This window comes from Petromyzon marinus, chromosome 13, assembly GCF_048934315.1.
Source record: "Petromyzon marinus isolate PM22_M1 ecotype Great Lakes invasive population chromosome 13, UKy_Petmar_22M1.pri1.0, whole genome shotgun sequence".
Taxonomy (NCBI): Eukaryota; Metazoa; Chordata; class Hyperoartia; order Petromyzontiformes; family Petromyzontidae; genus Petromyzon; species Petromyzon marinus.
Window position 1 is genome coordinate 15,464,734 of NC_133679.1, and position 25,835 is coordinate 15,490,568.

General features: G+C 57.1%; 1 protein-coding gene across 4 annotated transcripts in view; it reads right to left on the reverse strand.

The window, feature by feature from the left end:
• Positions 1-790: 790 nt before the first annotated feature.
• The window catches only part of LOC116942147 (uncharacterized), a 51,648-nt gene continuing 26,603 nt past the window's right edge, over positions 791-25,835 (reverse strand). For 2 of the 4 annotated variants that reach the window (XM_076066905.1, XM_076066907.1), the window contains 7 exons: positions 23,110-25,605; positions 17,111-19,619; positions 14,715-14,835; positions 13,409-13,510; positions 10,203-10,494; positions 9,823-9,957; positions 791-8,907 (listed from right to left, as the gene is read on the reverse strand). In XM_076066905.1, the coding sequence (XP_075923020.1) occupies positions 8,729-8,907; positions 9,823-9,957; positions 10,203-10,494; positions 13,409-13,510; positions 14,715-14,835; positions 17,111-19,619; positions 23,110-25,605 (5,834 nt within the window). In that variant the 3' untranslated portion in view covers positions 791-8,728. The remainder of the gene's footprint in view (positions 8,908-9,822; positions 9,958-10,202; positions 10,495-13,408; positions 13,511-14,714; positions 14,836-17,110; positions 19,620-23,109; positions 25,606-25,835) is intronic. The other 2 variants (XR_012941664.1, XM_076066906.1) reach the window with 2 other exon arrangements.

Here is a 25,835-nt window from a genome sequence, read left to right on the forward strand (position 1 = left end):
CTCTTGTTCGCCACTCTCCCCTCTTGTTCACCACTCTCCCCTCTTGTTCGCCACTCTCCCCCTTCTTACCCCCGCTCACTCCTCCCCCTCTCTCCACCCTTTCGTGTCTTCCTCTCCCTTACCTCTCCTGTTGACCCCCCTCCCCTTCCAGTCTCTCCTCCTCCTCCTCACGCCTCCTCCTCTGCTGTCTCCTTCCTCTCGCCTGTCGACTGTAGCTCATCCCAGGCGCCGCCTGTGTTGACTTTGTGTATTGTAGCTAAACCCACAAACACCGTGGAACTGGCATCGGCCAAACCACGTCCCCAATTGCTGAACAAGCTCCTGCCAAGCACTCAATCGGGATCACGCAGCAGCAGCAGGACCCTCCTAAAAATGAGTCTTGAGACTCACTCAGACTCCCTGGGTAAACACGCCCAAGGATATTGAAAATGTATCTCCTCTTTCGAGCTCTCCTATTTCATATCTCCTCCTGTCGACGGCGCCGTCTCCACACCCGCCGTGCTCGCTCCTCTCACACTCGTTCGCCTCCTCTTGTCCCTCTCTGCATTCCACCTCCTCCTCTTTTCTCTCCCCTCATTGCGTCTCCGCTCCCGAGCGGGGACGAGCAACACGGCATGCGGGCTAGACAGTCCACGGTCAGTGACCTCCTGCTCCAATGGAGGCATTGGCTGTTCATCTCCTGCTTACAGCCCTCGAGGCACATTCACGGGCGAGTCCACGACAAATTGACGTGGGACAGGGCTCCACCCGCACTCACTCAGCTCGAGCAATTCACGACGGCACACTCGGAGAAGTGTGATCTTTTATTATAATAATTATCATTACCATCGTTATCCGATGTTACATATATTACAGTTTGAAGCGTGGCATTGCAAGTTAATCACAGCAGTGTTGATTATGCGTGAATTAATCACTGGTTTTGACCACGGCTAAATAAAACAATGCAGTGCATATCTCTCTCTGGTCTCTCTCAGGGGCTCCGGTGTGTGTACAAGCAAACATCACGAGTGGTGGTGGTCGTTGGGAGTGGTGGTAGTGGTTGGGAGTGGTGGTGGTTGTTGGGAGTGGTGGTTGGGAGTGGTGGTGGTGGTTGGGAGTGGTGGTGGTGGTTGTTGGGAGTGGTGGTTGGGAGTGGTTGGGAGTGGTGGTGGTTGGGAGTGGTTGGGAGTGGTGGTGGTTGGGAGTGGTGGTGGTTGTTGGGAGTGGTGGTGGTTGGGAGTGGTGGTGGTTGGGAGTGGTAGTTGGGAGTGGTGGTGGTGGTTGGGAGTGGTTGGGAGTGGTGGTGGTTGGGAGTGGTTGGGCGTGGTGGTGGTTGGGAGTGGTTGGGAGTGGTGGTGGTTGGGAGTGGTGGTGGTTGGGAGTGGTGGTTGGGAGTGGTGGTTGGGAGTGGTGGTGGTTGTTGGGAGTGGTGGTTGTGGTCGTTGGGAGTGGTGGTGGTTGGGAGTGGTGGTGGTGGTTGGGAGTGGTGGTGGTTGTTGGGAGTGGTGGTGGTTGTTGGGAGTGGTGGTGGTTGTTGGGAGTGGTGGTGGTGGTTGGGAGTGGTGGTGGTGGTTGGGAGTGGTGGTGGTGCTGGTTGGGAGTGGTGGTGGTGCTGGTTGGGAGTAGTGGTGGTGGTTGGGAGTGGTGGTGGTGGTGGTTGGGAGTGGTGGTGGTTGTTGGGAGTGGTGGTGGTTGTTGGGAGTGGTGGTGGTTGTTGGGAGTGGTGGTGGTTGTTGGGAGTGGTGGTGGTGGTTGGGAGTGGTGGTGGTGGTTGGGAGTGGTGGTGGTTGTTGGGAGTGGTGGTGGTTGTTGGGAGTGGTGGTGGTTGTTGGGAGTGGTGGTGGTGGTTGGGAGTGGTGGTTGGGAGAGGTGGTTGGGAGAGGTGGTGGTTGGGAGTGGTGGTGGTTGTTGGGAGTGGTGGTGGTGGTTGTTGGGAGTGATGGTGGTGGTTGTTGGGAGTGATGGTGGTTGGGAGCGGTGGGGGCAGTGGTTAGCGCACTGCGCTACGAATCCGGGTTCGATTCCCACTCGAAGACCAGTGTTGATGTATTATTTTTTAAACCATCAGCACTGGGGAGACAACGGCGGTCCCGGGCGTGGTGCTGGCCACCCGCCCTGCGGGAGCTCATCTCCCCGGAAAAATTCAGAAGAAAATAAAAACCGAAAACACAACTCGGAGTCGGGACCACGCACACCGCGAGTGGCCATTAGGGGATCGCGAACGTCGGCATTTTTTGTCTTGGTCGTTATTGCATTAACCGGTAACCAAATGAAAGAAAAAAGCTCCGGTAAAAACCGGTTGGCCACGACACACGGATGCCGAACAATCTAAACGCGTTGACACGTTTGGATGCTTCAAGCGATAAACCTGAGAAACGCGCCGTGTGGACGCGACCCCGTGTTGCCGATCGCCACTCACGACCCACTGCAAACGGGTTACCGGTTACCCCTCTTTGGGAAACCGGACAACGGTCTGAGAACGGTTGACCCCAGGCTGTGGTTTATCACCCCCTAGCGGCCGCCTGTGGCCACTGCGTGCGGGGTCACGGGCGGCGCGACCGACGACCACACATCGACACCCCCCCCCACACACACATTCACCTCCAATACCGCGCGCGGCTTCAATAGGAAACATATACAAGAATAGCCGACGTTTCGGGCAAGTGCCCTTCTTCATAGCGCATACGTCGTTTTATGGCAGTGTAAGTGACCGAGTCCTGTCTCTGTAGTGAGTTCTGCCGTGGGTTTCGTGTCAACCATTTGTTGTTCTGCCCTGCGGTGTCCTGTAGCTACCATCGCTGCTGACGGTCTTGGGCCGTGGTCTCTGGGCTGCAGTCTCACTCTGTGAGTCTCTGTGCAACTCTGCGAGTCTCTGTGCAACTCTATGGGTCTCTGTGCAACTCTATGGGTTTCTGTGTAACTCTGTGGGTTTCTGTGTAACTCTGAGTCTCTGTGCAACTCTCTGGGTCTCTGTGCATCTGTGAGTCTCTGTGCAACTCCATGGGTCTCTGTGCATATCTATGGGTCTCTGTGCAACTCTATGAGTCTCTGTGTAACTCTATGGGTCTCTGTGTAACTCTATGGGTCTCTGTGTAACTACCAGTCTGTGCAATTCTACAAGTCTCTGTGTAACTCTATGGGTCTATGTGTAACTCTATGGGTATTTGTGTAATTCTGTGAGTCTGTGTAACTGAGTCTCTGTGTAACTCTATGGGTCTCTGTGTACCTCTATGGGTCTCTGTGTAACTCTATGGGTCTCTGTGCAACGCTATGGGTCTCTGTGTAACTCTATGGGTCTCTGTGCAACGCTATGGGTCTCTGTGCAACGCTATGGGTCTCTGTGTAACTCTATGGGTCTCTGTGCAACTCTATGCGTCTCGATGTTAATGCAAAACCCTGTAGCTGCCGCCACTGCCGAGGGTCTTTGGCCCGTCCTTAAAGTCGAGCTGCTTAGCTCAATGGGGCATCACCGGCCGAAACAATAAAGTCTGAGCGTGAGTCTCAATGTGTCGAGTTGTTTGGTTGGTTGCCCTTGTGCACCACTGCCATCACAGCAGCACCACCACGATCATGACAGCCCAGTGGCAATGGACAAGAAGGGGACCGATGAGAGACTGACGTGACGAGGAGCCAGTCCCTGAGCCACGTGGCCGGTGCCTGCCCAATGCAGAGGACCAGCAGCAGCAGGAGCGATCCACCCCGCTGCTACCCCTAGGAAATCCATCGACCATCGTCTTATCTCACGTCGCCACACAACACAGAGAGATTCACCGTTGAGTCACCGCACGCAAGCAGACGCAACGCAAGAGGAACTGAACAAAGGCGGCAGCAAAGTGGGGCTCAGGATAAGTTAGCTAAACACACACACACACAAAACCTCACAGTAAACATGCAACGTCAGAGCAACGTTGCATGTGGTTGGCCCAACGTTGCGCCCGCTGTTACGTGTTTACTTGGCTCACATGCCAGAACGCATCCGTTAAACAAATGAAGCTGTCATTTCTAGATTTGAAGCTTTCGTGACTGCAAGGATCCATACTCTTTGGTTATATTCGGTAAAGTCACGTAGGTAAAAATAAAATAACAATAATCACGACGTTTCGGCCACAACACAAGTGGCCTTCATCAGGTGAAGGGACCGGACTGTCCTCTGGAAGTGCTGGATCCTCTGGACAGTCCGGTCCCTTCACCTGATGAAGGCCACTTGTGTTGTGGCCGAAACGTCGTGATTTTTGTTATTTTATTTTTACCTACGTGACTTTACCGAATAGAACCAAAGAGTATGAAGCTGTCATTGTTGGAGCGACGCAACAGGATTCAACACGGTGGGACATTAACGATTGCATTTTGGGTCAGACAGCCGCGTGAGTAAAATGTGCGTCGCACACCTTCCTCCATCCGACACAGCCAAAGCAATAACGTTGTGTCGGGTGAACAAACTCGACCAGTTCGTCACTGGTGAAGAGCGATCCGCGCAGCACAATTAACGACTGGGTTACGAGGCATCGCCGGTACTTTACAGCATCACCGGGCAGCCGTCAGAACGATGATGGCAGTGCCCTTCAGTCGTACATCTGAACTCTCTCACGCGATCCGACCCACACCTCAATTACCATTCACGACATTGGTCGCGGACAGCCTGCTCGCGGCATACAGCGGATCATGTCAACACCGCGGGAATTCCCCACACACACGGGGATCATTGCACACAGCCGGCTATAAGGTGTGGCCGCCTGGGGAAGTGTAATTTTGTAGCCAAAATTTGCATAATTACTGTAGTCAAATTAAAGTGATGGCAGGCTTGCAATCAGTCGATGCTGCCCACAGGACAGGCCAGGAGGCGGTGGTGGGCGCTACGCTGCACGTGGTAGCCTGTAACGCGGTTAAAGTTTGGACTATCTGTGCCTGCTGTATGATGGGAGAGTGTTGCCCTCTCGCACACGTGAGTTTTCTCTGGGCGCCCTGGTATCCTCCCACGTGTCTAAACACTCATTAATTTGGCTTAAAACATCTTAATGTACAGAGGACCGCAGATCTTGGGGGATTGTTGGAAGTGCTGGATCCTTAGCGCGTGGCTGCTGCTGCTGATTTCCCGCTAGTCCGTGGTTCCTCCTTGACGATTGTGAAAGACGCGACTCGCACGAGCGACAGCACCGCGATGTATAAAATGAACACAAATTAAACTCAATATAAATTATGAGGGGCCGGTTGCCATCAGCCGCTTTCAACAAGCCATCCTCTGGGGGCTGCAGGTGGCAATCGGCCCATCTTGTACCGTCAACATCATCATAAACATCAATCAGCAATGCACTGACCGCGGCTGATTGTACGTACGTAGAACTACTTTTGCACCGTACATAGGCAACCGTACTAATCGGAGTTGCTAGGGAAGGACAACAGACTGAACTGCGTTTTGTGCACTGCTGGATGAAGGCCTCTCAATGCCGCGGCCGCCACCTCTCGCGATTCTGAGACGGTTCACCCAGCCCGCCTGCTGCTCACGATCCGAATCCCCACACCACTCCGTAACGACGCTCAAAGTGTTCGCCGCACGGTCCAGTCGCGGATATTAATCTTGACCACAAGAACTGCATAGCACTGACGATCATCTTCGTAGGACCAACCACCTGTAATGATCGTTATAAGTTAGTAGATTTGGTGCGGGCGCTATCGTTCTCAGAGCACGAAGGAAGACACCGCTGTGGTTCACAGGCACAGGCTGCCCTAGTTTAGCGGTAGGGGGCCATGTTGCCGTGCGGAATTCCAATTGAGTGCATTAATTTGGGAGATATTTTTGAAATTTGGATCGCACACAACGGCCAGCCAACTCGTTTCGAATCATGTCACGGGACCGTTAACGCCCACTGCGAGTGGAGCAGAGGGCGCGTCGTGGTATTGTATGGTTAACACACAGACACCGCGCTATTAACCAGGGCGGCCGCCCCAAACAGCACCGCGAACCGCAGTAACAAGCGGGCCGAACGCGCTCCCACTGGGCCGCGGTCACTTGATTCAATAGAAGCACACGTGACCAAGGCGGTGCTCGAGACCGCCGTGCGAATCGCAATCAGTAACTTTGGCAGATACGTCACGGTGACGTTGTATTGGAGATATTGGCATAAACACAAACGGTGAAAGCGTTACCCATCACGAAGACTTGCCGACAACGTAGTGGTCACAAACCGCGGTGGATGTCCTTCAGCACGCAACGGCCGAAGGCCTTGGCAGCAAAGGAGGTCGCAATGTTTGGCCCAAGGTAAAAACTATAATAAGCTGTGAACTATTTTATTTACCAGATAAAGCCCACCAAGCGATTAGCTCTTGTTCAGAGGTGAACGCGCCACGCATGATAGCTCATCACAGTAGCTTATCACACGTGATCATTTATAGCAGCCAAATAATCTAAACGCGTTTCTAAATGTAGGGGGGGGGGGGGGGGTTGGGGGCCAAATCAGAGGAACCCGGAGAACGATCTTCATGACAACCAAATATACAACAGGCATCGTCGGGGTCCCGGATCGAACCTGCTACGTCCTGCGCACCAGGCAAGGGAGATAACATCTCCTCGTCACCGTGGATAACATCTCCTCGTCATCGTGGAGCCGAGGAGCCTAGATGAATAACAAGTCACATAGGTGAGCGCCGGTCGGCCACAGCTGGAAAACACCAGAGAAGCGTGAGCCTAGGGTAGCAGCTGCCAGAGGAGGAACCGGAGTCAAAATGATGAAATTAAAAGGCGGACGAAGAAGGAGGGGGTTGGAGCGATTTGGGAAAACTCGAATTTTCCCGAGTGCAAAGCTCCAGAACGACGCGGCGACAGAGACGCAGCGTGGACCGCCGTGGACCGCCGTGGTCGCCCCGCGGTGCCACGAGGGTCCGGAGCGCAGGGCCGCTCGACACGGGACACGGGACAGGGGATAGGGGACAGGGGACACGGGATGTGGGGCCGCTCGACACGGGACAGGGGACAGGGGATGTGGGGCCGCTCGACACGGGACAGGGGACAGGGGACACGGGATGTGGGATGTGGGGCCGCTCGACACGGAACACGGGACAGGGGACAGGGGACAGGGGGTGTGGGGCCGCTCGACACGGGACAGGGGACAGGGGACACGGGATGTGGGGCCGCTCGACACGGAACACGGGACAGGGGACACGGGATGCAGGGCGCCCAGGCACGCGCGAGGAATTGCACCAAGAGGAATCGGAGAGCAACCGCGAATCGTACGTCGTCGTTTACTCGGGTATGGGTTACGGTGCGGGTTGGTTTTGTGTAACCAGGTGAGAACGCAAGAGACCAGAATGAGTCTCATTGCAGAGTGACCTGGGGCGCAAGTCTGCTGCCAGTACGGGAGGTGATTGCCGTGTGCGCGAGGTTGCGCCGCACAGATTCATTTGGGCCCGGAGTGCAGTGACCCAATCCACCAATGGTTGGGCCATCAAATAGCCCATCACTGACCGACAGCTGCCCCCACAAACACAACACCCCCCCCCCCCCAGGGTCAACGGAGGGCAACCTCACCGGGGACCCCCACCGCTGCCGTGCGGCCCGACCTGGCCCATCGATTCTGCACGTGAACAAAACCGAACAGAAATACGCGCGGTGAGAGTGACCACTCTCCCCACCCGACCCCACCCCCCGTGACTTATTGCACAAGGACGATCGTTCTCAATAGAACGCGACGCATCGCCGTCTGAATGCCTTCGTCACCGGAGTGCCCCCGTGGCTTCTCGCATTCTCCCGGTCAGTGATCACACTTTGGCAAGAGCGCGCGTCGCGAGTGAGATTCACTCGGCGCCGCTGTTACTCCCCCCCCCCTCCACCGCTCTGCAGAGTAACGTCACTGCTCTCCGGGGAGATTTTGGGTTCTACCGCCATGCATTGCCGGGCGTGATGTACGACAATTCGCCTGTCGCGCGCCGGCAGTTTTCTCACAAACTCCTTTTTGAACTTCCTTCCTGAAGTGACTGGCACGCGGAGCGGAACGACGGACATCGTGCCAAACGACGCTTAGCGGTACAACCCGAGAAAACGTCGATCAGAGCGCCCTGCCAAAACCACGACGGAACCGCGAAACTCTCCCCGGTGGCCACCGGTCCCCGCCCTCGACGTAGACGAGGTTGCCGATGACAGTGAAGGGCCCAAGGCCGACGTTGACCCTGCAGCTCCGTAAAAAACGATGCCCCCTCTACGGTCGGTACCGCACACAGTGACGTGCACACACAGTGACGCGCACACACTGTGACGCGTACACACAGTGACGCGTACACACAGTGACGCGTACACACAGTGACGCACACACAGTGACGCGCACACCGGCCGAGACTTTCGCTGCCTGGCAGTGGCAGCCGGGAATGGCCGCCGGAAGCTTTAGCCCCAGCAGAGGGCAGCACGCCGCCGCCGTCTCCACAAAGTGGAGGCAGCGTGACAGATGGCTGCCCGATGGTGGTGATGATGGCAATGGAGGGTGCTGGTGGGGTAGCGAGGACTGCAGGGTACTGGGCGGCTGGCTGAAGGAACAGGAACAGGGCGCAAGGAGTAGAGGCTGTGAGATTCGTGTGGTGTGATTTGGTGTGGCGTGGTGCAGTTTGGCGCGTGAGGTGTGGCACGGTGTGGTTTTGTGCGGCGTGGAGCAGTGTGGTTTAGTGTGGATTTGGTGTGGTTCAGAGTGATGTGGTAGGGTGTGTAAGGTGCGTGGTGCGGTGTGGTTCAGCACGGAATGTGGTGTGGAGCGCGAGCTGCTCCGTCTCAAGGCCCAGCCGCGCCCCCCCTGCTCCCTCTCCGCAGCGTGAGCGTCACGGGCCCCGGAGGCGCCGACTTGACGAGGTTCCAGGCGTCGAACTTCGTCATCCCTCGCAGGTCCCTCTTGCAGAACTGCAGCACCTCGTCGCCCTCGTGCACCTTGCCACTCGTCTCCGCCGCGCCGCCTGGGGGTCAAGGTTCAAGCTTGTGTTGTATAATCAGGTGCGAGGTCAGGAGATCAGGATAGAGGAGCCTCACTTGCACGAGTGGCCTGGGCCCCCGCAATGACGAAAGCAAGACAAGCAATGTGAAGTCACAGCAATAAAATGAATAGCGGTGATAGAGGTGAGAACTCAAACAGATCAGGATGAGTCTCATTTGCAAGAGTGACCTGGGTCACCACAATGCCAAAAGCAATGCCAGTAAAATAAAGTACAGCAATGAACCGAACAGCAGAGCAGAGACAACTGCGTGACAGCAAACACAAATCTGTCAAAGAAACTCATTTCCTGTAAAGAGCGTTGTCTCGGAGGAATTTCGTTCACAAGCTCCCACGGTGAAATTCATTGGCAGAGACGCCCACGGAGGAAGGGGACGGTGGAGGCGGTGGGGTGAGGCCGTCACCAGAGCCAACGCAACGGTGATGGAAACGCCGCTGCGTCGGCAGTGGTTGGTGCACAAGCACAACTCGGCGCATTTCCGTGTCAATAACAAATATTTAATAGGCGGCGTTTCGGCCAATGGCCCTTCTTCATAGCGCATGAATGGAGAGGCCAGAAGACAGAGTGGATGATATGAGTTGGAGACTTGTTTACACCTTAGGCCCGATGAGACTTAATTATCTCTGGCCTCTCTATTGACGAAGAAGCTGCGTTGCCCCAAACGTGGCCCATGATATACTTTTCCTTTGAAGACCACACACTCGTACTGTGTCACTGAGGAATTGTTAATTGTGCTCGTGCACCACCGGACACAGAGCAGCAGCGATGTCGCCACCGCGGAATGACATTTGCTATCCGACTGGGCGAGTGAGGGAACCCGTATCACCAGACGGCCCAGGCCCGGTGATGGCATGACCCCGCACGCCAGTGGCCTGTTACCGTGGAAGACTTTCTTGATGGTGATCGGCCGGTCCCCGAGCACGGAGCCACGGCCACCCTGCAAGCTGAGGCCCAGGCCCGAGGTCGCGGTCTCTACGGTCACGGTGAAGACGCGGCCCTGGGGGTCCGGGGGGGCTACACAGAAAGTGCGGCTGGTGAGCGGGGCGTGGGTGAGGGGGGCGATCGAGGTGTGGGCGAGCTGCGGCATGCGAGCGAGTGGGGCGAGCAGGGCGAGGGGCGAAGAAGATGAGCGGCACGAGGTCGACCGTCGCGCGAGCAAGGAGCAGGCGAGCGTCGCTCGATTGAGCTCGCGTCCGGTGCCGCTCACCGCCTCCCTCCCCCCCCCCACTCTCGCTCCCACGCACGTGGCGCTAGCTCACCAGCGGACAGTGCCGCCGTGATGGCGCCGGCAACGGCGGCGGCGCTGCGGCCTCCAGGCCTGAATCCCGGCGCTCCCGTTGGCGATGCCGTCGGCGGAAGCAGCGGCGACGAGAGCGGGGTCCGGCGCACGATCACCACCACGGAGGGAGGCAGCCGCGCCGCGTGCAGCAGCGCCAGCGCGTCGCCGTGCGAAGCGCCGGCCAGGGCGCGGCCCCCCACGCTCACCAGCTGGTCCCCCCGTCGGATGGAGCCCTCCCGCGCAGACACACCCTCGGAGAACACGCGGTGGACCTGCGGCGTCGTGGGCGGCACCGGCACGAACGTTCATGATGCACGGCGCCGGCCACAGGGACGTCCGCTATGAGCAGCGCTTAGTCAAGGGTTAATTTGCTCTTCCCGTTGGAGGCAGTCGCCCTCCAACAGCAATGGAGGGTGGAGGAGCGACGTTAAAATGCAGCGAGTTGGCAGTGGGGAGCACAGTGGGTGTATCTGCCAATCAACCCATGGCACCTGGGTCTGTCCCGTGACCTCCTGCCAGCGAGACTTTCACACTTCACGTAGCCTCATGGTGCACCTAACTTGGCACAAGTACCGCCGTGGTGATGTCACCGCCACTTAGTGGGTGTTGTTGTTGTGGCTGTGTACATGCGCGCATGTACGTGTGTGCGCATGTGTGTCTTTTGGGGGGTGGTGGTGCAGTGGTTAGTATGCTACGCTACGAACCCGGCGAACCGAGTTCGATTCCCATTCCTAGTGAACAACAGTGACAATTAGCTGAACCGGTCCTGGGTCTCTCCTTGTTTGCCTCAGCCTCAAACGGGTACCTGGTGCGGTGTGCAAACATCGCCACTAGGGAGACTAAGGCGGCCGGGCATGGTGCTGGCTCACTCTCAGCACTTTCCCCAACACAGCCTGCTAAGGCTATAGAGTGGATCTTTGTCTTTGTGTGTGCTGAAGAGATGGAGTCTGCCTCAGTGGCCCGCGATCACAAACCTCTTTAACTCCATCAAAAAAGTATCCTGCAGCGCCACACCAATTACCATGACTAGGGGAAAAAACGGTGATCCAATCTCCAACCCCCAGGAACAGGTTTGCAGATTTGCTAAGCATTTCTGTGAGGTCTTGGGGGAGGGAAAATCCCTCAGTCAGGAAAACATCGTGGCACAAAGTGAGGATGACCCTGCTGAGGCTGCGGTGCCTCAAATATTGGAAGAAGTCACTCCCTGTGAGTGGCTGGCTGAAGTACCATCTGTTGGGGAAGTACTGAAGACGATCCGGAGTCTGAGACCAGGAAAGGCAGCGGGCAGAGATTATCTCCCAAGCAAAATGCTGAGGGAGGGTGGCGTTTGTGCACAGACTGCCCTATATGACATCATAACAACAGTCTGGACAACTGGACGGGTTCCGCAGGATTGGAAGGATGCCCTGGTGGTCGCCCTCTTTAAGAAGGGGGACCGCACAGACCGTAACAACTACAGGGGCATCTCACTCCTCAGTGTGCTGAGAAAGGTCCTAGCAAGGATTATGCAACATCGCCTTGCCAGGCACGCTGAGGAGAGGCTTGCGGAGCCCCAATGCGGTTTCAGGAAAGAGCAGTCCTGCACAGATGCCATATTTTCTGTCCATCTGCTACAGCAGAGGTGTAGGGAATTCCAACAAGACCTACATCTCTGCTTTATTGACCTGGTCAAGGTCTATGATACCATCAGTAGGCCTGGGCTCTGGGTTGTTCTTCGTAATTTTGGAGTCCCTGACCCTCTGCTCACGATCAGTAAGGACCTTCATGATGGTGAGCGGGCCTGGGCAAAATTACGTGGCCGGGAGTCAGAGCCATTCCCTGTACACCTTGGGGTGCGACAGGGATGTCCTCTGGCTCCCACATTATTTAACACCTATTTTGACCACGTAGTTCGTGAAACCTTCAATAGCTGTACCAGGGGAATCTTCATTTGGTACAGATATAATGGGAGGCTGATCGATGCCCAGGTGCGGTCTAGGGATGGCTCCCTATTGCTCAACCATGTTATGTATGCCGATGATTTGGTAATAGCTGCTCATTCAGAGGAGGAGTTGGAGACGCTGCTGCTGAGACTGGAGCGTGCCACTAAGAGATGGGGCCTTACCATCAGCCCCACCAAAACTAAGCACCTGCCTGGGTATTTTGTACCATCGGACACTCCACCCCCACAACTCCCAATCGGTGATGGGGCAGTTGTGGAGAGAGTGGAGAGTTTCCCATACCTGGGCAGTGTGCTTTTGACCGGCTCCAGTTTAACAGCAGAGGTCTCACTCCAAATCAGTCGAGCGGCAATATCTTTTCATCGGTTGCGTAACGCTGTGTGGAAACTACCTGGTCTGTCGCTCCGCACTAAGCTTCAGGTCTTCTCGGCCACGGTCATTCCCTCCCTTCTCTACGCTTGCGAAACGTGGACCCCCTTAATGGAGCATCTTCGCCGGTTGGAAACATTTAGGCGAGCCTGCCTACGATCCATCCTGGGTTTAACCAGGCTGGATTATGTGAGGAGCTCACAAATCCTTGAAAGATCTGGGCAAGGTCCCATTGGTGAGCTCCTCCAGCAGGCAAGGCTGTGTTGGCTGGGTCATGTAGCCCGCATGCCCAGCCACTGCATGCCGAAACAGCTTTTGTTCGGCCGGATCGAGGGGGCTAAACGGGCGCATCACGGGCTAGAGAAGAGATGGAGTGATGTGGTACAGGAGGACGTGGAGCTGAGTGGACTTGCCGATGACTGGTACCAGCGGTGTCAAGATCGGCCTCTGTGGAGGAGGCTTGTGAAGGACGCTATTGGGCAGTTGGAGGCAGTCACCCTCCAACAACAACGGAGGGCGGAGGAGCGACGCTCACAACAACGAGCGGAGCGCCGGGTGGCTTAAGCACAGCAGGTTGGCACAGTAGGGGGCACAGGTGGTGCACCAGCCAGTCATCTCAGTCAGTCGACCCGTGGCACCTGGGTCTGCCCCGTGACATCCTGCCCACGGGCGTTCGACACTTCATGTGGCCTCAAAGTGCACGTGGCCTCAGAGTGCACATGGCCTGGCACAAGCGTCGTGGTGACGTCACCGCCACTTAGTGGCGAATGGCGGTGGTTGTTGTTGTGTGTGTGTGTACGTGTGCGTGAACGTGTGTGTGTGTGAACGTGTGTGTGTACGCGTGTGTGTACATGTGTGTGTGTACGTGTGTGCTCACAGTGATCAGTTTGGTCTCCATGTCGTGGCCCCCGGCGATGCTGAAGCCCAGCCCCGCACCCTCCTCCTTGTGCAGAACCACGACCCTCGTGTCGGTCAACACCTGTCCACACACAGCCGCACACTCACAATACACACTACAACAACTACCACACTCACAATACACACTACAACAACTACCACACTCACAATACACACTACAACAACCAACACACTCACAATACACACTACAACAACTACCACACTCACAATACACACTACAACAACTACCACACTCACAATACACACTACAACAACCAACACTCACAATACACACTACAACAACTACCACACTGACAATACACATTACAATAACCAACACACTCACAATACACACTACAAAAACTACCACACTCACAATACACATTACAATAACCAACACACTCACAATAAAGACTACAACAACCACACTCACAATAAACACTACAACAACTACCACACTCACAATACACACTACAACAACCAACACACTCACAATACACACTACAACAACCACCACACTCACAATAAACACTACATTCAACAACAGCCACCATTCGACAATGAGTGGCTGTGACGTCACCATGGCGCTTGTGCCAGGCTGGGTGCACTTTGAGGCCGTCGTGTGTGGAAGGCTCTCGTGTTGTTGGCAGGTCATGGGAGGGACTCAGGTGATACAGGAGATGATTGACAGATGCTCCACCTGTGTATACATCGGTGAACATGAGGAGGTAGGTGGCCAGCACCATGCCTGCCCGCCTTTATCTCCCCAGTGCTGCTATTTACACAGCACACCAGGTATAAGATACATACAAATACAAAGGTTCCCCGTATAGCCTTTAACAGGCTGATGAGGCTAGTGCTGTTCGCGAGCACCAATGAAGGCCGGCAAGGCACACGAGGGGATGGTTGGCCAGCACAACGCCCGGCCGCATTCGTCTCCCCAGCCCCATTGCTGAAGTTTACATACTTTGCCAGATACTCATTTAAGTTTGAGTCGACCTAGGGCAGGCCTAAGACTGGTTGAGATATTCGCACTTTCATTTGTCGCGAGCGGGAATCGAACTCGGGTCACCGGGTTCGTAGCGCAGTGAGCTAACCACTGCAACACTGCACCACCGCTCCCCCAAGACACGCACACCCACCCGCACCCTCACCGACTGACACAAACACGCAAGGTCGCTGTGTGGGACAGGGTGATGTCGATTGGGCATGCCACTTCTCAGAGGTCATGGGGGGTTCACGAGAGTTCACGGGGGGGGGGGTCATAGGGGTCACGGGGGTGGCACCTGAGTGGCTCCGCACTCCTCTGCCTGCGCTATCAGCTGCTGCACGTGGTCCCACGGAACGAGCGACGTCACGAGTGCCCGGCGCCCCTCGTGTGGCGCACAACTCTCCAGCTCCAGCAGACTGGCACAACAAAAACATAACAACATCATTTAGCCTTCGTAGACTGTTGGGGCAAGTGCTGTTAGCAAGAACCTATGAGGCTGAGTTCACCTAGGGGAGGCCCAGGATCGGTTCAGAAAATCGTCAGTGGTGTTGGCCATGAGCAGGAATTGATCTCGGGTTGTCGGGTTCGTAGCACAGCATACTAACCACTGCACTACTGCTCCCCACATAACAAAGATGCCCCATACAGCCTGAACAGACTTTTTGGGCAAGTGCTGTTAGCGAGCACTTACAGTGAGGGAAAAAAGTATTTGATCCCCTGCTGATTTTGTTTGCCCACTGACAAAGAAATAATCAGTCTATAATTTTAATGGTAGGTTTATTTGAACAGTGAGAGACAGAATAACAACAACAAAATCCAGAAAAACGCATGTCAAAAATGTTATAAATTGATTTGCATTTTAATGAGGGAAATAAGTATTTGACCCCCTCTCAATCAGAAATATTTCTGGCTCCCAGGTGTCTTTTATACAGGTAACGAGCTGAGATTAGGAGCACACTCTTAAAGGGAGTGCTCCTAATCTCAGCTTGTTACCTGTATAAAAAGGCACCTGTCCACAGAAGCAATCAATCAATCAGATTCCAAACTTTTCACCATGGCCAAGACCAAAGAGCTCTCCAAGGATGTCAGGGACAATATTGCAGACCTACACAAGGCTGGAATGGGCTACAAGACCATTGCCAAAGAGCTTGGTGAGAAGGTGACAACAGTTGGTGCGATTATTCGCAAATGGAAGAAACACAAAAGAACTGTCAACTCCCTCGGCCTGGGGCTCCATGCAAGATCTCACCTCGTGGAGTTGCAATGATCATGAGAACGGTGAGGAATCAGCCCAGAACTACACGGGAGGATATTGTCAATGATCTCAAGGCAGCTGGGACCATATTCACCAAGAAAACAACTGGTAACACACTACGCCGTGAAGGACTGAAATCCTGCAGCGCCTGCAAGGTCCCCCTGCTCAAGAAAGCACATATACATACCCGTCTAAAGTTTGCCAATGAACATCTGAATGATTCAGAGGACAACTGAGTGAAAGTGTTGTGGTCAGATGAGACCAAAATGGAGCTCTTTGGCATCAACTCAACTCGCCGTGTTTGCTGGAGGGGGAATGCTGCCTATGACCCTAAGAACACCATCCCCACCGTCAAACATGGAGGTGGAAACATTATGCTTTGGGGGTGTTTTTCTGCTAAGGGGACAGGACAACTTCACCCCATCAAAGGGACGATGGACGGGGCCATGTACCATCAAGTCTTGGGTGAGAACCTCCTTCCCTCAGCCAGGGCATTGAAAATGGGTCGTGAATGGGTATTCCAGCATGACAATGACCCAAAACACACGGCCAAGGCAGCAAAGGAGTGGCTCAAGAAGAAGCACATTAAGGTCCTGAAGTGGCCTAGCGAGTCTCCAGACCTTAATCCCATAGAAAATCTGTGGAGGGAGCTGAAGGTTCGAGTTGCAAAACGTCAGCCTCGAAACCTTAATGACTTGGAGAAGATCTGCAAAGAGTGGGACAAAATCCCTCCTGAGATGTGTGCAAACCTGGTGGCCAACTACAAGAAACGTCTGACCTCTGTGATTGCAAATCAATTCATAACATTTTTGACATGCGTTTTTCTTGATTTTCTTGTCGTTATTCTGTCTCTCACTGTTCAAATAAACCTACCATTAAAATTATAGACTGATCATTTCTTTGTCAGTGGGCAAACGTACAAAATCAGCAGGGGATCAAATACTTTTTTCCCTCACTGTATGAAGCCGGCACGGCACACGAGGGGGTGGGTGGCCAGCACCACGCCCGGCCGCCTTTGTCTCCCCAAGTGCTCATGTTTACACATCGCATCAGGTAGTCATTTTAAGGGACAGTTGCCCTTGGGGAATTTCGGGACTGGCTCAGATAATCCTCAATGATGTTAGTCATGAAGAGTTTTGGAACTCGGATCGCCGGCTTCGTAGCGAAGAACGCTAACCACCACGCCACAGCTCCCCAATCAACACACACGCACGTAAACACACAGCACTTGCCCCAACAGCCTACACAGCCTCAACAGGGGGTTTTGTTTTGTCCATGTGCGATTGGGAGCTCTGGTGCAGTGGGTAGTGCACTGCCCTGCAAACCGGACGACTGCTCGCGACCAACATCGGCGATATCTGAACCGGTGCCTGTCAATCGGTGAGTTCACCCAGACTTTTGGAACAGGTGGTCACCGCTGGATGGCTTGCGCTCACCTCACGGACCAGCTCGGTTCCACCTCGGCGCCGCTGCTCCGCCCCACGTCGTACGCCCCGCTCCACCGCCAGTTCCTGCTGGGTCCCACGGTAGAGCTCCGCGTCAGGGCCCCTTCCGCCACGCTCCACCGCCAGCTCTCCCGCCTGCCGTCGCCCAGGCTGCTGGGTTCCGCCGCGGGTCTCTGCGGGACGGCGGTCTCCGGCGCGGGCCTCCGGCCGGTGTCGGCGCCGTCCAGTAAGCTGGGCAGGCTCTTGGCCCGTGTGGCGGCGCCGTGGTCGAACCCGGGGCTCCCAGTGAAACCCCTTCTCTCCCCGCCACGGCCACCGCCACCAACTCCCACCTCCTGCTTCCCGCCCGCGCGGCCGTCGCCATCACCGCCCCGCACGGCCGCCTCCTTCTGGGCGATGATGACGGGCCGTGCGTGCACCACCAGCGTGTCGCCGTCCCGGGGCGGCCACGCCACCGTGCCGTCCGGCTTCGGTTTTCCCGCCGACCGGAAGATGTAGTTTCCAATTTTGGCCTCCGACTCTCGGCCGTCCTTGCGGCCCGACTCGGCAGGGCCGGTGCCGGCAACGGCGTGCGGGCGAGCGACCGGCGCCGGCCACGCCGCGGCCCGTGCCTCATCGAGGGAGCACGCCGGGCTGGTGGGCCCACGCCCGAAGTCCACAGAGTCGCCCGCCGCGCTCCCGCCACTGCCATCCAGCTCGTCGAGCGAGTCACGGCGCCTGGGCGGCCAGACGCGACCGGCGGAGGCGACGGTGGCGGGGGCGTCCTTGGCACCGGGCCGGCGCGGCGCCGAGACGCCCAGGACCTCATAGGAGCGGACCCTCTGCCACACCGACCGTGGGCGGTAGGCGGCTTCCTCCGACTCGGAGTCCGGGTCCGCGCCCTCGCCCCGCGTCTCGGGGAGATCGGCCGCAGCGCTCGGGGTCAGCGCCGCGGGCAGCGGAGGTCGGCGCCGAGGGAGCACCGGGGGCCGCTCGCTTGGTGCGGGGTCGTCCCGGTCGAGCGACGAGAAGCTCGGAGCCGCTGGCTCCGCGGAGCCGACGGCGGCGTCCAACGCCGTCCAGGCCGTCCCCGGGGGGCCGCCAAAGCGGGGGGCATCTCCCCCTCCGGCTGGCCTCGCCCCACGCTGCCTCCAGTCCACTTCATCGTCGTCGTCGTCGCCGTGGCTGCCACCGGCTCTGGGCCTCGCGTCATGGATGACTGCGTCCGGAGCGGACGCCTCTTTGGAAGGGGAGGAAGCCCGTGGCTTCTTCTCCTGGACCCGCACCTCCTGCTCCCCGGACGAGTCACTCCCCGAGGAAGCCCCGCGTTGGCCCGGTGACCGCGGTAACGACGGAAGTGACGAGGGGGTGGGTGGGCCCCGGGGGGCCACGGCGCCATCGCGTTCCCAACGCTCCTGCGGCCGCGTCGACGTCACGGCGACGAGATCCTGGTCAGTGAACGGCGAGAGGCTGCGAGGGGGCGAGCCCTGAGGGGGGCTTGCGTGGAGGCCCCGAGAGAGGCTGGGCGGGGGTGAATATGGGGGGCTGGGTGCGGGCCCTTGAGGAGTGCGGGACGGAGTACTGAACGGAGTCTCCTGCGGGAGAACCGCTGGAGGTGACCGCGGGGGGCTGTGGGGGAGGAGCGGGGGGCCGTGTGGGGGGCTGTGTGGGAGGAACGGAGGGCTGTTTGGGGGGCTGTGTGGGAGGAGCGGGGGGCCGTGTGGGGGGCTGTGTGGGAGGAGCGGGGGGCTCTGTGGGGGGCTGTGTGGGAGGAGCGGAGGGCTGTGTGGGGGGCTGTGTGGGAGGAGCGGGGGGCTGTGTGGCGGGCTGTGTGGGAGGAGCGGGGGGCTGTGTGGGAGGAGCGGGGGGCTGTGTGGGGGGCTGTGTGGGAGGAGCGGGGGGCTCCGCGATTCCGGCTCGACCTCCCCTGCGGGGGACGCCCGGCCGTTGGGCGGAGATGCCGACGTATCGGAGTAGCCGTTGGACTCGCGCCGCTGCAGAGGGGGGCTCGGAGGTGGGCTGGGCGGGGGGCTGGGCGGGGGGCTTGGCGGGGGGCTGGGCGGGAGGCTCCTAGCCCCTCCACCGCTCGGCGAGTCGACGCCGGGCATCGGCGTCGCCGCGTCGCCGCTCATCAGCTCCGCGGCGCAGACGTCGTTTGGCGGCCGGTGAGGGTCGTGCTCCTCCCCGCGCCGCCCCTCCTCCAGGGACCCCCCTTCGTCGCCGGATACCCAGGCCCCATCCGCATCCTCCACTGGCACGGGGCTACCTCTCCCATGCCCGGTTCCTTCCGGGATTTCGTCGGATTTGTCTCGGGGCGACGCCGCCTCCTCGCTGCCGCCGCTCCCCGCGAGCTCAGGTGGTTTCCCGCGGCCGTCATCGTCCTCGTCGGAAGCCATGGAGAGCGGGGACGGCAGCCGTCGCGACAGCAGCTGCAGGGACGTGACGGGGCCCGGCAGAGATGGCGCCGGGGCCCTGGGGGCCACCGTGGGTCCCGCGCCCGGACCCCTCCTGATGGCGAGGCCTGCAATACGACAGCAACAACACAGAGATGTTTCAAAAACAACAACGCCACAGATGTCAGAATTCACAAGGGAGACATGTATACAAGAACAAGAGGTTTAGGGAGAGCGTTCAGGAAGAGGGAGTAGGGAGAGGGCTTGGGAGGTGGGCACGGTTAGGGGAGGGTTCTGCTTAAGGGTAGAGGAGGGAGCTGTAGGTGAGGCCAGGTAGTTTTGTAGGGAGGTGGGTGGTGGGGGGTTAAGGTGTCGGGGGAGGGAGTTCCATAGCTCGGGGTGCAGATAAGGAGGGAGATGGAGAAGCTGGGAGGGAGGGAGGATTGAAATACATGAAGGACGTTACTGCCCTTGAGGGGATACCAACGGAGAGCAGCCAGAGCTAAATCTTGAACTCCAGAAACTAAATCTCTTTATTCCTCTCCAGAGAAGAATCCGATTGCATTTGTTTCTAGAGCGGCAACAGCGATGTTGTGCCAAATTGTATTGTACTCCGTGCCAAAGGCAGCGAACTTATATATTTATTTATTTAAAGGCGCCACGGTGGTGTGATGTTATTTTTCTTGCCTGGTACAAAGGAGGTTGGAGGTTCGATCCCGACACCTGAAGATTTGCTATTTGCATGTTCTCCCCACGGTCGCAAGGAATTTTATTCTCCGGGTCCTCCGGTTTTTCCCTCCACATTTAGAAACTTGCATTGAGATATTTTTATTATTATTTTGGCTGAAATACATTTCCACGTGATAAGCAACTTTGTTGAGCTATCATTTGTAGGCCAGGTCGCGTCTCTGAAAAATAAATTAATACCTCAGTGGGCTTCAGCTGGTAAGAAAAAGTATAGTTTAGTTTTAAGTGTATGTTTTGTTTACCTTGCCTGTGTTTCTCACTCCTGTCGTGTTTTTGTATTGTTTGTTGTTGTGACGTTCTGACCCGCCTCCTACTGGAAAGTTGTGTAAAAGAGCTTTATAGCTCATCAGATTCATCCACTATAAATATTCTGACTCTGACAAATCGCACGACGGCGGCCCACAAAGGGAGCCACGCTGCCCCGCTGCCGGGTGAAGGCCCCAACACAGGCTCCGTGTCAGACACGGGCGATCTTTGACCGTACTTCACCGCGCTGGTCAGTGCGGTTCAGTGACAGGGGTTTCTCTCACACCGCTCACCCTACCACGGGGCGGTGGCTCTTACCGCAAACCGGACTCTACTCGCCGGGTTCAGAGTGCAGCGCGCAAATCACCGAGCCACTACTCCACCCTTCGGCATAGGGCGCCAACTTCCTCGACAATGTAGCGTTACAACCCCCGCGGATGGCGTTACAACCCCCGTGGATGGCGTTACAACCCCTGGGTGGTGGTGTTACAACCCCTGGGTGGTGGTGTTACAACCCACCTTGCGGTGGTGTTACAACCCCCCTTGCGGTGGTATTACAACCCCCCTGCGGTGGTGTTACAACGTCCGGGGGTGGTGTTATAATCCCAGGGCTATAACTATGGGTAAGCTGAGGCGGTGATATGTCCCAGCGGTGGAGTGTTAGCCACTTGTTGTAGTGGTTTGCGACAGGCCACCGCCCTTGTGACTGCTACTGTGCGTATCAACTGTAAGCTACCACTACTTCGCGCTATCCACTTCAACGTGGACGTCACAGATGCCGCGACGTCGTTTGCAACAAGCAGGAAACTTTGTGCCACCGCTGTCACCGTCCAAGATTTGCCAAATTAGAAAAATTACAGCGCAAGTCACTCAGCAGCAGCAGCAGCAGCAGCGTCGCTTCCTGCTTCGAGACGACAGCAGCGCCTTTTCCACGATTGGCCTGCGCTATGAGAACGATAGTGCTCGCACCGCATGCGCTAAACTACACCGATTATAATGAACCAACCTGACCGTGCATGGCTGCATGAAGATTAGGAGGTGTGGGCTAGATTAGGAGGTGTGGGCTAGGGGATGAGGCAGGAAAGAGGTGCGGGGTGCAGCACGGACAGAGCGAGTGAGAAGTGGGGGAGACCGTTGTTCATGCTCCGGTGGAAGAGGAGGCGCCGTCATATACCCAAGCGCAGCACACCACATCCAGTATTACCCGCCCTCTACGGCCACGAGACTCGTGCCACCCACTCCAGTGAACCAGAACATATTGGGTGAGATATGAATCCCCGTGTGCGCGTGTGGTGTGATGTTTGCTACGATTGCAATCCGTACTGCACGTTGTGCAGTCTCAGTGACCAAGGGTCACTCTACAAGGACAAAAGCAATGCAAGTAAAATCAAGTGCAGCAATGAGCCAAATAGCAATCTGAGACTCTTCCCAGCATCACGAGCACCGCCACTTTAGCCGCAATGTTTGTGAATCAATACAAAAATGTCATCATTGCCATCAGCCCGTGGTCAATCCACTGCTGGATGAAGGCCTCCCCAAGCAGTCGCCACATCTTAAGATCCTGCGATGCAACGATCCACACAGCCACCTGCTCTGCACACCACATGCCGACCTCATCGGTGCTCCATCTCCTCATCCCCGAGGGCTCCGCGTTCCATTCCTCAGCTGGCACTTTGTTGTTAGTCTCGATCACCGGCCATCAACGTGCCTTCTGGCCATGATGCATCCTGCCCAAGCCCCACTCACTTCACTTCACAGTTTGGATGATCTTCTTGGTTCTATCGGTAAAGTCACGTAGAAGGGGAAGTAATAAAATAATAAAAAGAAAACATAATAAAAAAATGAATTTTTGTATTTTTATTTTATTTTTATTATGTTTATTTGTAGTTTTATTTTTATTATTTTCCTTCTACGCAACTTTACCGAAAGAACCAAGAAGATGAATCCCTGCAGTCACAAAAGCTTTAAATCGAAAGTTTGGATGATGTCATTAAACTAAAACTTCTTTTTATTTCATCAGGTAAGGCCCACTGAGCTATACAGCTCTTTTTCAGAAGCGACTTGACCACAAGTGATAGCTCAACGAAGTGGCTTATCACGTGGACATTTAAAGCAGCCAAATACTCTAAATGCATATTTCTAAATGTGGATGGAAAAACTCAAAAAAATCCACGCGGCCGTGGGGAGAGAGAGGAAAACTCCAAATATTCAGGTTTCGTCAGGATCGGGATGAAACCCACGACCTCCTGTATCCCACCGTGGCGAGACTCTTTCCACCTCTCATGGAATTCCGTGCCGCCGTCTCCGCGTGCCTCTGCCTGCACGTCGCTGCGGGTGGCACGCGCTCATCGTAAACGTTCCTTGTTGTGCCCTTGCATTGTCATGTCACGGCCGCTCTCGCCGCGCCAGTTGCGGCGGCAGAACACCGAGGCGCCCACCGACCACCCGGCTGTTACCGGCGTCGGGCAAGGGTCACGCTTTGCACGAATTCCAAAAATGCGAGGATTATTGCGGCGGCTCTAGTGGTGTCGTAAACCCAGCGGCTCGCGGTGCCGGGAGGGCCAGCAGGGCGAGCGGATCGAGGCAAGCCACAATACGCAGACCGGGCGAGCGGAGCGCCGTTACCTTTCAGCTTGGACATCTCGAGTCCGTCCGCCTTGGCCCGTGCCGCGGTGCCACTGCCGCCGCTCGCTTCTGGCGCTCGAACGTTCGCCGCCGCCGCCGTCGCCGCCGCCGTCGCCGCCGCCGTCACCGCCGCAGCGACCGTGCGCCCGCCGCCTCCGCTAAGCGACGACAGAGTCTCTCGTTCGGGGAGACTCTGACCCTGGGGCGTCACTGCCGGGCCCCCCCCGCCCATCCCGGTTAATGAGTTACCCTCCACCGGCGGCAGCGGTGATGACGGAGCACCCCGGACCGCCGTGACCGGCGATAACGAAGCCAGCGACGACGAGGTGGAGGAGGTGGAGGAGGAGGAGGAGAGGCGGGGTGAGAGCATTAGGTGGAGCCGTGCGGGTGTCGGGGGAGAGCCGGGCCCAGCGGCCGCGCTCGACCCCGACACGGGCGCCGCCACAGGGCAGCAAAGCTCCAGCTCGTCATCGTCGCCGTCGTCGCCGTCGTCGTCGCCGTCGTCGCTGCTCTCGGTGCTGTCCACGGCGTTGGCATACATGGCCGCTACCGCCGGCCCATCCCGCGGTCCCGGCTGCCCGGGGGCTGCTGGGCCCACCGGCGGGCGCCCGTGGTCCGAATCCGAGTCTGAGTCGCTGAACTCGTCCGGTTCGGATTTTGAAGATCTCGGTCCAGCCTCCCTGCAACTGAAATCAGACCCCGAGCTGCGATCCCTCCCTTTTAATAAGCGTTCCAGCTCCAAACGTTCCTCTTCCTCTAAACGTTCCCTCTCGACACGTTCCCTCTCCACACGCTCCCTCTCCACACGTTCCTCTTCCTCTAAACGCTCCCTCTCCACACGTTCCTCTTCCTCTAAACGCTCCCTCTCCACACGTTCCTCTTCCTCTAAGCGTTCCCTCTCCACACGTTCCTCTTCCTCTAAGCGTTCCCTCTCCACACGTTCCTCTTCCTCTAAGCGTTCCCTCTCCACACGTTCCTCTTCCTCTAAGCGTTCCCTCTCCACACGCTCCTCTTCCTCTAAGCGTTCCCTCTCCACACGTTCCCTCTCCACACGTTCCTCTTCCTCTAAACACTCCATCTCCACACGTTCCTCTTCCTCTAAGCGTTCCCATTCCAAACGCTCCCTCTCCACACGTTCCTCTTCCTCGAAGCGTTCCTTCTCCAAACGTTCCAATTCCAAGCACTCCCTCTCCACACGTTCCTCTTCCTCGAAGCGTTCCCTCTCCAAACGTTCTTGTTTCAAACGTTCCTTGTCCAAATGTTCTCTGATCAAACGTTGTTCTTCAAAGCGTTCCCTCTCCAAACGTGCCTCTTCCTCGAAGCGTTCCTGCTCCAAACGTTCCTCTTCTAAGCGCTCCCATTCCAAACGTTCTTGTTCCTCTTCTAAGCGTTCCCTCTCCAAACGTTCTTGTTCCATGCGTTCTTGGTTCAAACGTTCCTCCTCTTTATTCAAGCGCTCTTGTTCCAAACGTTCCCTCTGCAAACGGTCCCTCTCCAAATGATCCCTCTCCAAACGTTCCCTTTCCAAACGCTTCTGTTCCTCTTTCAAGCTTTCCCTCTGTAAACGCTCCTTTTCTAAACGTTCCCACGTTAAACATTCCCTCTCCACGCATTCCTCTTCACTGTCCGAGCTCTCCTCTTCCCGGTGTTCCCTCTCTCGTTGTGGATGAGCCGGGCCCACTTGCGTACCCTCTGGGCATTCCCCGCTCCCCACGCGCCCCTGTTCCTCCTCATCCCTCTCCAAATGTTCCCCTTCCAAACGCTTCTGTTCCTCTTTCAAGCTTTCCCGCTGCAAACGCTCCTTTTCTAAACGTTCCAACGTTAAACATTCCCTCTCCACGCATTCCTCTTCCAAACGTTCCTCTTCGCTGTTTGAGCTTTCCTCTTCCCGGCGTTCCCTCTCTCGCCGTGGTCGAGCCGGGCCCACGTGCGCGCCCTTCGGGCTTTCCCCCCTCACGCCGCGTCCCCGTTCCTCCTCCTCTCCCCGTTCCGAACGTTCCCGTCCCGATCGTCCAGACGCGAGCGACTCCCCCTCCGAGTCGGAGGTCGGGTCGGAAGACCCCGAGCCCCGCCGGCCGCCGGCACCGCTCCCCCCGGGGGGCACCGGCGCCACCCCCGGCGGCGCTCCCTCGGCCGCCACCGGCCTCGCCGCTCCCCCTCTCCTAGGTGACGCACCCCTCTCTGCGGCGACGTCGTTGCCGTCGCTTTCGCCGTCGCTGCCGATGCTCCTGCCGCTGCTGCCGGTGGTCGTGGTGCCGGCGGGAGATCGGCGCGCCAGCGCCCAGGAACCGTGCGGGGCGGCGCGCTCCGACGCTGGGTCGCTGCTCGCGCTGCTCGCGCTGCCCACGCTGCCCACGCTGCCGGCGCTGCCGGCGCTGCCGGCGCTGGCGCCATTGTGCGCTCGCGGTCCCGCGTCCGGCGAGTCTCCCGCGCTGCGGCCGGTGGAGCCGGCGGCCACCGGCACGGGCGGCGCCGGTCTCCGCACGCCTCCAACTCCTCGTGCGAGAGACAACGCGGGTGAAACTCGCGTCACGGCCAAAGCAACGTTACATGTCAGCTGCTGTGTCAGTGGGCTGCTGTGTCAGTGAGCTGCTGTTTCAGTGAGCTGATGTGTCAGTGAGCTATTGTGTCAGTGAGCTTCTGTGTCAATGAGATGGTGTGTCAGTGAGCTGCTGTGTCAGTGGGCTGCTGTGTCAGTGAGCTGCTGTTTCAGTGCGCTGATGTGT